Below are 16115 nucleotides of genomic sequence, written 5' to 3'. Positions count from 1 at the left end.
TACATTTTATTTTCAATTCTATTTTTCTTGAATGTACAATCCGATAAATTGAGACACAATATACGAACGACAGAAAGAGGAAGAAAAAACTCTACTCGCACGATGCGGAAATGATTCGGAAGTAAAGTTTATACAGTTTTGTTGTAAAACGCACCTAAGTACATAATACGATTTTCCCAAAGTCACCAAATCAATTGAGATAATTGAACCAGATTCGAATAGTTTTTAAAACGTTGCTAGTTCTTTGTACGTAGACTATATCTAGGAAGGTACCTTCAACCCAACGTCATACCTACCACGTAGTTGCAACCCACGAGAGTCATTTTTGAGTAAAAATTTCCAGTTTGAACCAGTGTTTGTCTCATCAGTAAAAGTAAATACGCAGATTCGCCTAACAAATGAGATTTTAATCGATTTTGTGCCAATTTAGTTTGAGTAAAAAATTTATGAACAAATGTGCTTTGTGAGGGGTAAAAAATAAAGAGCGAAAAGAGACGCAACGGTTGTCGACTGTCGTGTATAACTGTATGAGCATTGAGCAGCAAGTAGACCTACGTAATTTTGAATGATTTGTTTTTTCCTTGTTCACCATGAACTAGAGTTGAGAGGTCGTGTATAGTGACGACTTTTGAAAAATAAATCATCCCCACCTCAAAATGAAAATATTTCAGGAAATGAGTCGTTTAGAGTTGAAAACTACTTGTGGGCAATAGATGATTGTCGTAATGCTTCAGTGATTACATTATCGGTAGCAAAAGTAAAGTAATGAAAAAAAGGGGGAAAATTATCAGAATTTGGGAAGTTGGATAATGAAAAAATTGATGATATATCTAAGGTTACATACCTAACTTTCAAATCGTTTAAAAAACAAAATTTGATAAATTTTCATGGAATGTTTTTGAAAATTGGAAACTTATAAATTGTTCAAATAATTGTCATTTTGTAAAACAATGTTCATTTGCAAAAAAAAGTGTCTACCTCCCGCTCTCAATTACATACATACTTGCAATTGAGAAAAAATGAGCAACATTTCCATTAAAATCTTTGGAAAAAAATTGATAATGAATTGGTTATGATGCTAAAATATAGCACAAATTGTTCTAACATGGAACAAAATGATTGTATCTCTCAATATTGATCTGATCATATCCAATTAGACAAAACAGGAGCCATTCCTGGACTTTAGATCTCGATCTGATCTATTCTGATCAGATCAAATATCAAATATGTTTACACAAATCTAAATAAAACTTATCTGATTTAACCCAACAGGTCAAAAAAAGTCTAACCAGATCCATAATCAGATTGATCTAATCACAGGATCCGGAGAATGTGCAGGTCAGTCAGATCTAGATCTGGCAAGATCCGATCAGGTCTCTGCTATTGGATCTGATGAGATCTCAACAAATCTAATCTGATCAAAACGCTGATCTGACTAACCATGGTCAGATGTGATTGGATGCAAGGAACATGTGGGTTTGGTCTGATCTGATCTGATCTGATGAATCAGATCTAGGCAGATCCTTCAACGCCTCCCTCATAGGATCTGATGAAGTCTGAACAGATTTGATCTGATCAGAACTCTGATCTAATTTGACCTCAGTCAGATGTAATTTGAATCCAGGGAATATCTGATCAATCAGATGAATTTTGATCTGGTGAGATCCAATCAGGTATCCATCATTTGGATCTGATGTGGTCTGAACAGATCTAATCCGATCAAAACTCTGATTTGATTAGACCATGGTCAGACGTAATTGGATTCAGGTAATATCTCAATCTTATCTGATCATGAATCAGATCTATATTCAGATTTAGTCAGAACACCATTAGATCAGATTATATTTGAACAGATCTTCTTCGATCAAAACTTTGATCTAACCAGATTTGGTTAAAGATTAGATCTGGTCAGAATTGTATCTGGATCTGATAAGATTCAGTCATTTTCTGATGGGATGATCAGATCTGCTCAAATAGGTATAAGTGAGTTGTAATTTTCCTGCTCTGAAAAGGTCGAAATTATTCTCATCCAGGAAATTTCAGCAAACCCAGTGGAAAATTGTTGGATCCAAACACATCAGATAAGATAAGATCCGATCAGATAAAATCAGATAAGATAAGATCAAATCAGATAAAATCAGAGCAGATCAGATCAAGTCGGATCAGATCAGATCAGATCAGATCAAATCAAATCAGATAAAATAAGATAAGATAAGATAAGATCAAATCAGATAAAATCAGAACAGATAGGATCAGATCAGATCAAATCAAATCAAATCAGATGAAATAAGATCAGATAAAGATCAGATCAGATAAAATTATATCAAATCAAATCAAATTAGATAAAATCAAATCAGATAAACATAAGATCAGATCAGATCAGATAAAACTATATCAGATAAGATAAAATCAGATCAGATTAGATAAAATCAAATCAGATAAGGTAAGATGAAATCTGATCAGATCAGATGAAATAAGATCAAATAAGGTCAGATCAGATTAGACTAGAACCAGACATTCCTTTAATCTACGTACTTTGATCTGACCATATCTTATCTTATCAAAATGGTCAGATTAGTTCTATTCATATCTACCAGATAAAATAAGAATAGATCTGATGTAAAGAGAGTTTATTCAGGTTAGATTCAAATCTGCTCATACGCTAATTTTCTCCTCTGAAAAATACCTAATAGGGAACAGAAAGATATCAAAATCACATTAAATCACTAAAAATGACAAAAAATGTGATGAATATTTTTTTTTTGGGTGCTTATAATTGCAGGATTATTACACCCGTGTAGAGAGGGGTTTAGATTTGATTTATTAGGTTGGTGTTTTTTAGTGTGGTTATGAATTTTTGGATTTCAGAAGGGTTGTCCGGGATAGTCATTAAATTTGGGTCTATTTGGAGAGATAGGTAGTCTTGAAAACTTTTTATGACAGCAAATTGATGAAATTATCATCAAAATTATGTAAAATGATGAAAAAAATGTTCATAATTGGCAACAAAAAAAATGGTTAAACTCAAGAGAATGTGATTGATTTTGAACGGATCCGGACACTCCATGGACCCAATTTGACCTAACCAGATCCAGCCGGATCCTATCAAAGTTTTAATCGAATTTAGATCTGTGTTGAACTGATCTAGTGCTATAAGAGAGACCCGATTGGATCTGACTAGATTTGAATGGATCTGATGAGAAATCACAAAAATTTTGAAACGAAACATTAAAATTCAGAGTCTAAAATTTTCCCATTTGCCTCTCCATACTTCAATCGACATTTTTACAATTTTCCAGCCACTTTGAAACCGTCTGCAAGGTCTTATCGTTCGCGAACGATTTGCTTCAAAGTGTCAGCGAATCATGAATTATATATTTTTATTATCCAAGTTCATATTTAGAATTGATTCCAATACTTACATACTTACGTTAAGTACTAAAAATATAATAATACTTTACTTTGTGTTGCAGATACTACTTCGAAGAACGCTGCAACCAAAAGTGATAAACCTGTGATCACAAGCAATATTTTACCTCAGTCTAAGAACTACATCTATCCATTGCCAGTGGTGAAGACTCCCAATCAACCCGAACCACCTAGTCGTTCTCCCATACCTGCCGCACCATCGCCTTTGTATCGGTAATAAAAATTCTTTGAAATCAGTCATACCTCCTACCTATTGATCGATGACATCGTCTTATTTTTCATTCGCAGAAATCAACCCCAATTCGATCAACCGTTCAGAGACAGTAGACTGGCGTTATCGCCCAATACCAGAAGCTTACCCATACCTATAGCCCAGAGGACGTGCAGTTTAGATAGGTACAGCAGCAGCGAAACGAATTTAAACACGTCACCGTATTATCACGATCAATTTTCAAGACCAGGTTCAGCTCCGGGGTTAATGTACGGTAATGAACGAATATATCCTTTAATTTGTTACACACGCTTCTCGTGTCGTTAATTCGACGCTGATACGCAGATTATTGTCTCATGTCTCGGATATCTCGTATCATCTAATTTACTCTACCTTCTTCCTTCCTTGATGTATTTTTTTTCTTCCTCAACAGAACCCGTCCACCAATCGGGCTCCAATCAACCAAATCCTTTATCATTATACGAACTACACGCTTTGAAAAAGGAAGAAAAATTCTGGTCCGATATTTACTCAGCTTTACCAGCCGATATGAAGCATTTAATAACCAATCGAAATGTCGGACCTATGTCTCGAAAATTATCCAACAGCAATGCCAGCTTCTCATCTGTGGTTTCATCTCCGGCTACTGTGATCGGCGGCAATCATCCGGCCGAGAGGGCTTCGTTGGAGAACCGTATGATGGTAAGCCCTATAAGCAAGCTAGCTGCTACCTAGAGTATAGGCTACCGTATCGTATGTGACCTCAAGCTCAACAGCAGCAGGGAGCACTGTGAGCAGCGCGATTCGAGTATATTAAATGGAGTGATTTATGTGTAGAATAGCGCGGTGGCGATGGCGGGCTGCGAAAGTAAAAGTGTTGGTTCTTATGTGAAAATAGTTTAATCAACTTTAAATAATGTCGTTGACGTGTCGTCAACGGCTTATTTGTTACTTCCTCTTTAGAGGCGGTCTCATTTTCCCACATTTTCTCTCGCTCCGTCGATAGTCATTTTTACACACGGGCACGACGCGATTCACAAGTGTGAATGTCCCTTTACCCCCTCGATCCAGCCTCACGACTCTGTAATTTGCCATCTAGGGAGGCTACTCCACCTTGTCCCTGCCTCGTACACCATGTACTTTCAAGAGCCGGTGTCGGGTGTATATTAATGAAAATGATTACTTCGAAGGTCGAGGTTATTGTTGGGTGAGTTGGCGTTGTGCTCATCGTCATTTTTCGTCGAACTCGAATCGTCGAACGTGTCGCAAACATTATCCGAAGCGACGGTTGAATAAAAATATTTCGTAATACTCTTCAAACAAGTGGTGGTTTGACGAATGAAATCTCGATATTTCAGTTTTCCTGATGCGGATTCCGTGCTCAAATCGCCATAATTTCGAAAAATTGAAAGACGATTTAAATTCGCTTGGAGAGGGGGAGGGTCTCTGATTTTTTTTAAAATCTGTGATGTGGAAAAACCATTTTTGAAAAAAAGAAAACTTAAAAACGTGTTTGATAATTGGCTAAAATATGTATAGGGTGTTCAAAAAGTGAGCTGCCGAACTGCAGTGAAGGATACGAAAATGTAAACAGAAAAAATTGAGATGAACATGTTGCCTATCTTGAGAACAAAAGGAACAAAATCCATCAGAAAAAAAAGAAAATTTGAATTGGATTTTTGGTCATAAAAGTGGATATCATAAGGGGTGAAAAACAATTGAATCTGATCAGGTCTGAATCGATCTAATCCTATTAAAATTCTGATCTGATGATCTGGTCAGATTGGATTCGAGGAATATTCGGATGTCATCTGGTCTGTTTTGGTCTGATCTGATCTGATCTGATCAAATTTGAACAGATGTAATTCGATCGCGTGATTTCATTGATTTCACTAACTTTTGAAAAATAATTTTTTTGACGGTTCGTAAATTTTTGAATTGTTTTTTCGTCAATTTATATTTGTTTCCATACTAAAAAAATATATACTCAGAGGAAAATTATCGGATCTGATCGGATTAGAGCAAATTTAATTCAACCTGGGAAATGCCCGAATCTGATTAGCAGATCTGGTTATAGATCCAATCGGGTCTTCTATATTGGTTCTCCATATCCAATCATTTTTCATCGTCCTGAATAGTTAATCCAAAAGTTGGAAAAATTGAGTTGGATTCGATAGTTTTTTGTGGCCAAAATGTTGAAGGGACTTCAAATTACATTCTGAGAAAAAAAATAGCAACTTTACAAAAAATGATCAAAAGAATGGCCAAAACGTTTAAAAGTGAAAATTTCTTATTATAGCAACTTTTTGCCTAAAATTTTGAATCTGAAAAGTGATTAAGACTATTGCTCGCATCTGATCAAGTTTTTAATCTGATGAGGCCTGAACAGCTCTAATCCGATCAAAATATTGATCTGGCCAGGTTTGATCAGATCCAGTCATTTTCGCATGGGGTCTTAAAATTTTTATCCTGGGCAAAAAATTTTGTTTGATGAGAAAATTCATTCAATTTTTTATGTTTCGTAAGTAAATAATTTCTTGATCATTTTGTAAATTAACATTAATTGCTCCTTTATTTCACAAGTAAAGCAAAAATGCAACTAAGCAATCAAATTTTTTTCACTATTTGATTGACTACCTACCCATTTCATGGTCAAAAATTGCCAACAACTTGGCTCAAATTATTAAGTAAAACTTTTTTTTTTTGATTCTTTATTAAATTGAGGGATAAAGATGAGTTGCAATAAGGCCTGTTTTGTGTCCCCTCCCCTTCAATTTTAACGAAAACAACCAAAAACGGTTGCATTTATATGCCCAGTGCACAAAAATAAAAAATTTTCCAAAAAATTCCTATAGACATCAACTTTTAATATTTTTTCATTTTCCCCAAATTTGAGGGACTCCATGGAAGAGAGCCAACATCATTTGGGGGTCCAACAATGGGTTTTTCTTGAAAAGGGGGTTATGTAGAATAATTCTAATGTGAAAATGAGATACTTTCAACAAATTTTCCACAATTTTGATTTATGTATTATCATTTTTTGTGATTTTTTTTCAACTTTGAGGGGCTCCTTACTAGGGGCCAAATATGATTTGAAGAGCCGGGGAAATTTTTTTTCTTGAAAAGGGAATTATTTAGAAAAATTCGGATGCAGAAACAAAGAATTTTCAAAAATAGAATTTTTTTTTTATTTTCTTATTTTTAGGGGGCTTCAGACACCACTTCTTTTTACAGATAGGGGAAAAATGAAAAATAGGGATTTATTTTCCCACCCGAGGTAACAACTGGGGGGGGGGGTGGGAGGTGGAAAATTCTAACTTTGCAAAATAAAGTACCTACCAGCCCCTCTTAATAAAATTCACCATCAGTTCTCCTAAAACGTCATCAATTAAGATTAGATCCAATAATTTTCTCTTTAGAGTTGATTTTTATTCATTTTTATTATTTTAAATACGATCTTAATTGATTTTAATACCATAAGTATTTTTCCAAAATTTTATTTCCAAAATGGTCATTTAAAAATTTTCAAATTTTTAGTCATGATGTTCAACTTCTACACAAAATATGAATTTTTCTTTCGAACACATTTAAAAACATTTTTTCTAAAATTCATTGTCTTTTAACAACTCGTATTAAAATTTACGCTTATTTGACCATAGAAATTATGTTGAAAGTCAACAAATTTTCACTTTAATCTAAAATCATTTTCGATTTGTAATTTTGAAATTAATGGTGTGATCTTAAATCATGAATTCGCGAATGAACTGTTTTCAAAATCGAAAAAACCTCTATTAATTTTTTCATTTTTTGTGCATAGCTCACTTCATGAAGATTTTTTTTTTTTCGTTCGTGGTTCAAATCATAAACTTTGAGCATTGCTAATTTTCCTTCATTTAAAAAAAAAAAATTTTGGAGCAATTTACATTTGTAACTACTGTGCGGATGTGTCTTTTCATTTGGTATAAAAATTTCGTGAAAATGGATATCGCTGGTCGCAAACAAAAATTTTTCGGTTTAGCTGGGGTAGGTATGCCCTCTCAGACCGAACCGACTTCACGCGAACGTACGCGAATTCCTATTCCGGTCAAGATGTACTCCTATATACCGTAGAGCCGATGTAAAGGGAAACGAAGGAACTGAAGCTTCCACGAAACACCGAGGGTAGTAAAGTTTACCTCCCTCGTGCTTCTCTTTAAAGGTGAACCACACCGTTATTGTTAAGGGAGCACTTGAGAAAAAAAAATGGGGCGTTTTCGAGTGCGTTTTACGCTCAGTTACCTTTTCTATGTATACGAGTATACCCGTACCTACTACCTACGGATTCCACCGGATTTTTATCGAAACAAAAGATACATCCAGATGAAAAACCTTCTCGAGTGCCTAAAGAGTTTATTTTTCCGATTGTAATAGCGTTTTCGATAACCGATATATTTTCCTAACTGTTTCTAAATGTTCTCGTATTCCCAGACTAACACGATCGATGAATTTTATATACATAGCCTAACGAGTTTTGGTATACTCGTATATTTGCCTGCAGTATTTACTCACGTTAGGTGTATTTTTTTCTAATTGAGGGTACTTGTGCGACTATACACAAGTGCATACTTTGATTCGATTATTTGAATTCGGATTTTGATTTACATAATGCTATTGAATTTTCGAACTTGAATTAGAGACTCTTCTTGAGTGACATTATTTTAATAAAAAAAATATAAAAAATTGAAAGATTCAAAAAAATTAGTTGAAAATATTTTCTGAGCCCTTCTTTTTTTCCAAATCAGCATAATTATCTTTCAATTAGAGGCAGTGTTATCCAATATACTTAATACATTCCAAAATTTAGAAAGCCACCAGAGGATGCTTAAAACTGAATTTTTTCGAGCTCCGGAGGGATAGACTAAAAGTGGTCCTCATTTTTCAAGTTCTGAAAGATATTTTTCTCAAACCGTAAAGTCGTTCATTAGAAAACTATTCCAATTTTTTGTTGCCATAAATTTTTGAAAAAATAGATCAATAAATAAATTGAATTTCATGTGTTTTGCAGCAACGTTCGATGATGGCCAAAGGTCAACCCAAAGGTCCAAATCAAGGTCGTGACAATTTCCATTCTTCTTTGGGCGAACGAATTGGCAATCGTTTGAGAATGCTGCATGATATGAAAGAACAAGCCGCAGCTGGTTTTAATAATAGGAGAAAAATGGCAGATTCGTTGTAAGAATCTTCATGATCATCTTTTTTCTTCCATAATCTATTATTACCCTCCTAGCAAATATTTTTATATTTCTGCTTTCTAATTGGATTTACAGATCAAGAAGATCAGCTTCGGATGGCGAGTATAGTTTTTCATCGTCTACAAACTTTCCTCTGTGTTGGAATCTGACTAGGAGGCCTCATTCTGACTCTGCTATCGATTTAATTGATCGGTTAGAGGTGCAAAATTCACCTACGGTAAGATATTATGTTCTTTTTTCAATTAGTTCCAGTTTTGGAGGTTTTAATACCGATTCATATCTAAAAAATGTAGATTTTTTAAGAAAAAAACATCAAAAATGTAAATTATTTTTTTAAAAGTAAGACCATATTTTTAACATTTAAAAAAATAATATTATTTAAATTGAGAAATGTATAATTTTGAAAAATTCATTAAAAAATTATGGAACATATTTTTTTGCATTTAAAATTTGAAAACATGCGATGTGGGTACCTAATCTAGAGGATTTTTCTCCACAGAGGGTCAGCGGATCAGCGTATAATTCCAGCGAATATCTAACCAAAGTCGTAGATAAATCGCAATCATACCTGACCTCACCTTGTACAAATGTACCTCCATCTCCAGCTCCGGCTCAGCCAGTCAGAATGCTACGTGATACTGCTCTAAGAGGTGACCATACGGAATCGTTGCAAGTCAGCAATTATCACCCTTTGGGAGACAATAGATCAGGTTTTTTCAGGTATTATCACCACTTCCTATAATTATAATTACTTTTTCGAATTTATTAATTATTAATTTATGTTATTTGACAGCTGTTTACAAAATATAGAATCTCTGACGAGACAGTACGAAGAAGAAGACCGTATGAGGACCGAGTTAGTAGGTTACGACGATGAAATCTACTCAGAACCTGGCATCCCCGATTCCGAATACGGTAGATACCATAGAGGTCTTAATCATCCTCGTCGCAGAGATCAACAATTCTAAAATAGCAATTTGTCGCCTTTCTTCCGTTATTAGCTCGTATATTCATATTATAAGCGTATGTATTTTTTCCCTTACGTATGTATTTTGTCGTGTTTGTTTTTCGAAATCGATCGAAATGCCCATATTTTTATTATACGGAGATATTTTATTCTCTTATAACGATGCGGATTTGCTACTGCCGTTTAAAATGTCGAATGTTTATACGTATTACGAGGTAATATTTTTTTTTTTCGATTTATACTAAGTTTTAAGATTTTAGCGGTATTTTTTATTTACTCTTACTATAGAATATAAGTTGAACATATCAACTTTCGTGCAGAAATGTACCTATTCGTCGTGTATTTTTCTCTCTATCTGTCTCTGTCTCTCCACGCGTTCTCGCGAACCTCAAAGGATGGCGATAATTTTCAAGTCGTTCCTAAATGACCATTTTTTACCTCTTGAGCGTTCGTTATACTTAGTTATAGGTACTCGTACGCCCAATCTTTTCGGAACGTTTTATACTTATTATTTTTAACGACATTTTTTTTTTTTTTTGTAATTTTTATCTATCAGCGTAGCTGAATCGTAGGTATTTCTTTGGCCTGATTTACGTATATAATATTTTGTCGTATTTTATATAAACTACCTACCTATACCTGTAATTTGTATAGTTGGTCGTGTACACGTTTATATGACGTCGAAGTCGAAGAAAAAATTTTATACGTACCGTACGTCATTCATCGTATATATATAAATGTAATGTACTGTAGTGTAGAGTTACGTCATCGTTAAATTTTCATCCATTAACCGCCCCAAGCAACGATGCAAATTTAATAGTTTTACTCGTCTTGTGCCTATTACGCTGTTTTGCTAATTAATGACATTGGCAATGGTGACAATGTAAATTGGCTACTCTGTGACGTAGTTTGCAAAAATGGTTACCAAGCGATCGCTCTGCTTCTCGTACTTTAATATTATGCACGTGCTATAGTGTCGAAAAATGTCCTCTCGTTGTACCTAAGTATATTATTTTCGAGAAGAAAAAATATCATCCAAGGAATAGGTGTTATTCTGATACGAAAATGTTCTCTAAAATATGAGGAATTATAAACTGTGTTGTAGATTATGGAATTTTTTCGGTTAAGGTGGGAATATGTGGATGAGGGTGGAGGGAGGGAGGGAGGGTTTCATTGAATTATTTTGGTCCTCACTTCCTCAGTGTACAGAATCATGATTCATGTTACTGGATCTGAAGAAGAGGAAGGAAGTATAGATGGTCTGGGAGGTTAAAAGCATCAAGATTATTTTAAGTTTCCACGATCGCACTCAGCTCTGATATTAACAAAGGAAAATGAATCATGCAAGTAAATATCTACTTATTTCGTTTCAGGTTCAAATGAATGATTCAGCTTTTCAGGAATAAATGAGGAAAGGGAAATTCAACAGTGTTTGAATATCTTAAGTGATTTATTTTGAGAACTCACGAATCATTATTACTTGTTAATGTAATGGGTTTGAAATTCGAATGAGTCATCAACTTGAAGGAAGGGAGAGTCGTAAAATTGGAGGTGGTGAAAGAAAACTGACGTATCGGAAAGGAGGCCAGGATTTGATTAAAATTCTCCTCTAATTTTGGCCCTCGTCTCTTCCTCATGGACTTGAAATTTATGTGTTTCAAAAATGTTTGAAAATTTTTTTTGGAAATAATCTTTGCAGGGATAACATTTTATTTAAAAAATATCACAGATGATGATTTTTTATTTGCATTTGGAGGAAGGAAAGGGAACGAGGGGTGGGTAGAAATGGCTTTTTTAAATCACTTTTTTATGCTTACCTATTTACTCAAAAAATGGAGGATAGGTAATTGTGTGTATTGAGCGAATTTTCCCAAACCGTCAGTTTCAAATTTGATTTTCCACTTTTATTCCTTTTTTTTCATTTGATAAAAATTGCCATTTTTCATTTTTTTTCCACGTTTGGTTTTTTTTTTGAAATTATTCCTATTCGGAAAAAAAATATTTTCGAGGAAATCATGATCGAAGAGGCTGCATTTGAATATCTATTTGACAGTGGGAAGCATTTTGCTGTAATTCTTCGCCTTGCTCCTTCCCCGAAAATTCAAGAAATTTTCTTAATCAATCAATCAAAAAAGTTCTCTTTTTTTCTACCGAAGGTGGGTATTTTTCGAGCTATGTATTTGAGAATCAGTCATTGCATATTTGTTTCAAAAGTACATACATTAATTTTGAAAAAATGGACATAAGATTATGGATTTCTTCCCTATTTTTAAAAATGAAGCCAATCAAATAAAATCACCTCAAGCGATTTCATAAAAATCAAACTACATACCTACCTGTCACCCTTTCAAGCCCTCATTTTAAAAAAAAAATAAAACAAGTTAAATGAGACGCAAAATGTGATAGAAAATAGTCTTTGAAAAATCGTTTTCATAAACCTTCAGAAGGGGAGGGAGGATTAAACGTATTCATCCAATGGATGTTTATGGAAGTTATCAAGTGTAAATTTCGAATCAAGTAGGTAAGTAAGTATTTAAGAAGACCAGAAAATTGGAAATTATCGACATTATTTTCGATCTCTTTTTCCAAAAAAGAAATGGAGAGTCGAAATTCTTTCGAATTGCGTTTACAAATACCTACCTACTTCAAATTTTTTCACAGAATCGTACTTCAAGGCCAATTTAAAACAAGTAAGAATTATTTCTGGAAAATGATCTTCAAATAATGGTCTGGTCAAAGGATTGAGAAGGGACGATTATCTTTCGGTTGCGAATCAAAATTTGATATAAACATAAATGAAAATAAGTGTTTTTTGTGTTTTTTTGACATTTGTGTCAATTCTCATTTTGACTTTTTCGTAGATAAAATCTTTTCCAGGTCGTTTTGAAACCAAGAATAAATTTCCTTCTTCTCGAGACCTCTCATTGGAATTTTTTAAAAATCAGCCAAATAAAACTGATTCTGAACAAGGAAACCGAAAAACAACCCTAAGAATTTGACTTTAAAATTCAATTTTTTTGAAAAATACATTCCAAATTTTTCTAGCCAGAAACGCCAAAATTACAGCTGCTTAAATTGACTTTTTGGTGAATTGTAGAAAATATAAAAATATATTGCTGGTAAAAGTGACCACCTAAATTTTCTTTAAAAACAGAAAATGTATCTATTTTTTTCTTCTTTTAGAATGAGATCTTTTTAGTAAAATTTATGAAAATGTATTGCTTCTTTGGAATCGTCATGGCTTCTCAAAAACAAAGTTTCTAATTTCAAGTCATTTTAGATTTTAAAATTGGTCAAAAAATAATGCTTGAGGTTTTATGTTGCAGTTAGAACAGTGAATTTTCGAGCTGGGCACCTTGAAAATAGGTTGAAACCAAGTTCTTAGCTGCTGGTGTAAATTTTCATTTTCTCTGTAGGATTTCGGAAAATTTATGGAAAGAATTGAAATTTAGTTGACAGCTCTAAATTGGCTGGAAATAATGAAATTGAGTTTTGAAAGATTTGAAAACCAATTTTCATTATTCTCAAAATAAAATAACAGTTTTTTAAAGTACCCAATCAACATAGAAAAAATTAAAATAAGCTGGCCAATTTTAGCTGCAGAAATTTTGAAACAAGTTTTTTCCGAAAACCCTAATTTCACTATAAATGAAGCCGAATGTCTCAGGTGAGACTGGAACTTGAAATGAACATTTCGCATAAATTTCACCCCTCTTCCTCAATGTTTGAATTCCATGATTCGCATCAATCCCTGATCTTATTTTTTTGATGTAATTTTCAACTCTCTTCAATCTCAGTTTATTAGCCAAGGGATGGCTGTATTTTCATAGTTGAGTATTTTGGACCTCTATCTTGATGCTGCTGAAGTATTAGCCTACTTACGAGTCTTCATTTGGCCAATTATGTACCTCATTTTGTGATGAAAATGACTTCAGGATGATCTAGGTCATATTCTGTATACAAGAGGTATTTTGAGCTAAAGCAATCATGGCAATCGATTCGACGAATAGCAATAAAAAAATTTCGATAGAATTGCAATAAGTAGGTAGTAAGTATACAAGAATTCACCTGTCTGGTGGAAATGATGGATATTTTTTTCGATACCTAAACATAGTTTCTTTCATCCCTGTTCTCAGTGGAAACTCTTTCATCGCATTTTTCATTTCATTCAAAATCATGGTGAAAATCGTGGTCGTATGGATTCTGACGAGAAAATAAATAACAAGATTTTACTAGTTTTTAATTTTATTTTTTTAAACCTCAAAATGCATTACCTACCCATCAGTCAAAAATAGTACTTAAATTCGTGACAGAAACCTCGAAGCGAAGTCTTTTACCTCCGTTCATTTCTTATAAGCTGACAGTATAACCCCACTGCCCCCTCTTCCCACCCTCTACACATCGTTTAACGCAATTTCGGCTCGTTTTGTAGACTTAACATTTTTTTTCTACTTTCTATATTCTATGTATAAGTATTACACGAGGCGGGAAATTCAGTAAGCGTAAGTTTTTTACTACCTATTTCTAATCTTCTCTCTCTCTCTTTCTGTCTTTTACATGGTTCACAGACTTGATAAACCTCATTTGTCCTGACTTTTTCGACGAGCTTTCTCCTTTTACGCGTCACTCGCAGCAGCCTATCATTAGTCAGCGAACGTTAACGGTGCGCTAAAAGGAAGGCGAATGAGGTTGTAATGGCCTATTTTGTAAATTTTCTCTCTTTATCTCATCTCTATTGTACGCATTAAGCCTATATTTAAATGTTATCGATGTTTTGATCGCATTGTTATCATGTTTCATCATTTTTGAACTATATTTTTTTTCCACGTTTTGTTGTTACGATGATATTTTACTTAACGTTACTTTTTTCGTTATCAGTGATGTATTTACCTTGTTTGTTTGTTTATTTTATTATTTATTTATTCATTTTATTTATTTATTCATTTATTTACTTATTACTTATTATTTTTTTTCAAATATAGAATTGTTCGATTTGGTTGATTTTTATTGGCTAAATTGGGAATCACTGAATTCATTTCTGGAATTTTTTGCTTTATCTTCTCTTAATGATTTTACTATGAATTTTTATACCTAAAATTTTGGGATAATTTGACAGTTTTTAATTGATTTACGAACAATTTAAAATCTAGAAGTATCCTCCCTCCTATCATCTGGGCTGAAAAGATCGATTCAAATGGTTGAACATCAATTATGTAATTCATAAAATTGGCTCAAAAACAGCTTCAAAACTGCAAAAAAGAATAAAACTAAAATATTGTAATTTATGGGAAATTCATTCGAAATAGTCTGGAAATCAATTCAAAAGCTGCAAAATCATCTTGAAATTGTTGATGTAGAGATACCTCATAATTATCAGGAAGGAAATTGTTTCAAAATGATTAAGTGATTCTAAAATCGAACGAAACTGCTCATCAAAAAAAATCGAGATTTTCGAATCAATTTCGTGATACGTAAATCAATTTCCTAGCAAGCGATTCTTTTCCAAGATTTTCGTTGTTTTTTCCCAACCAATTTCATGTTGATTTTTCATCGATTTCCCAGTGATTTTAGAAAACTTCCAAGAAAAAAATGAACCCACTTGGTAACTTCTGGTGAATATGTCATTGTCACCAAACAGTCACCAGCAAAATAATTTTCAAAGGCCCTGAGAACATTCTAGTGGGGTTTTCACCAACAATCTGTCTTAAAAAAGGTATAAAATCCACTTGGTGATTTCTGGTGAATCAGTCACCAAGAATTCATCAGAAATCACCAAAGAGTCACCAGACATTCAAAAATAGTTTCCAGCATGGTCATGAGGACATTCTGGTGGGTTTTTCATCATAAACTCACCTAAAAAAATTCAAAAACTCACTTGGTGACTTTTGGTGAATCTGTCATCAAGCAGTCACCAGGATTCACCAAGAAGTTACCAAAAATTCAAAAAAAATTTCAAGGGCCATGAGGACATTCTGGTGATTTCTTCACCAACAACTGACCATAGAAAAAAGGCAAAAAACGCACTAGGTGACTTCTGGTGAATCCTGTCCCCAAGAAGTCAACAGCATTCGCCAAGTAGTCACCAGACATTCAAAAAAAGTTTCAATGGTCATGAGGACATTCTGGTGGTTATTTCACCAACAATTAGTCTTTAAAAAGACAGTAAACCCACTGGGTGACTTCTGGTGAATCTGCCACCATGAAGTCACCTGACCTGAATTTCCCAAGAAGTCACCAGATAGGTATTCAAAAAAAAATTTCTAGGGTCATGAGGGCA

The 16115-nt window shown here is 33.7% G+C and overlaps 1 protein-coding gene across 2 annotated transcripts in view; it reads left to right on the top strand.

Moving 5' to 3' along the window:
- Nucleotides 1-14830, top strand: part of LOC135842511 (bromodomain-containing protein 4-like) — an 88064-nt gene extending 73234 nt beyond the window's left edge. For both annotated transcript variants that reach the window (XM_065360003.1, XM_065360002.1), the window contains exons 10-16: nt 3474-3642; nt 3718-3914; nt 4074-4342; nt 8685-8851; nt 8947-9088; nt 9371-9591; nt 9665-14830. In XM_065360003.1, coding sequence (XP_065216075.1) covers nt 3474-3642; nt 3718-3914; nt 4074-4342; nt 8685-8851; nt 8947-9088; nt 9371-9591; nt 9665-9839 — 1340 coding nt within the window. In that variant the 3' untranslated portion in view covers nt 9840-14830. The remainder of the gene's footprint in view (nt 1-3473; nt 3643-3717; nt 3915-4073; nt 4343-8684; nt 8852-8946; nt 9089-9370; nt 9592-9664) is intronic.
- Nucleotides 14831-16115: the final 1285 nt, after the last annotated feature.

This window comes from Planococcus citri, chromosome 4, assembly GCF_950023065.1.
Source record: "Planococcus citri chromosome 4, ihPlaCitr1.1, whole genome shotgun sequence".
Taxonomy (NCBI): Eukaryota; Metazoa; Arthropoda; class Insecta; order Hemiptera; family Pseudococcidae; genus Planococcus; species Planococcus citri.
The sequence above is the reverse complement of the archived record's forward strand: the minus strand, read 5'-3'. Positions and strand labels throughout refer to the sequence as shown.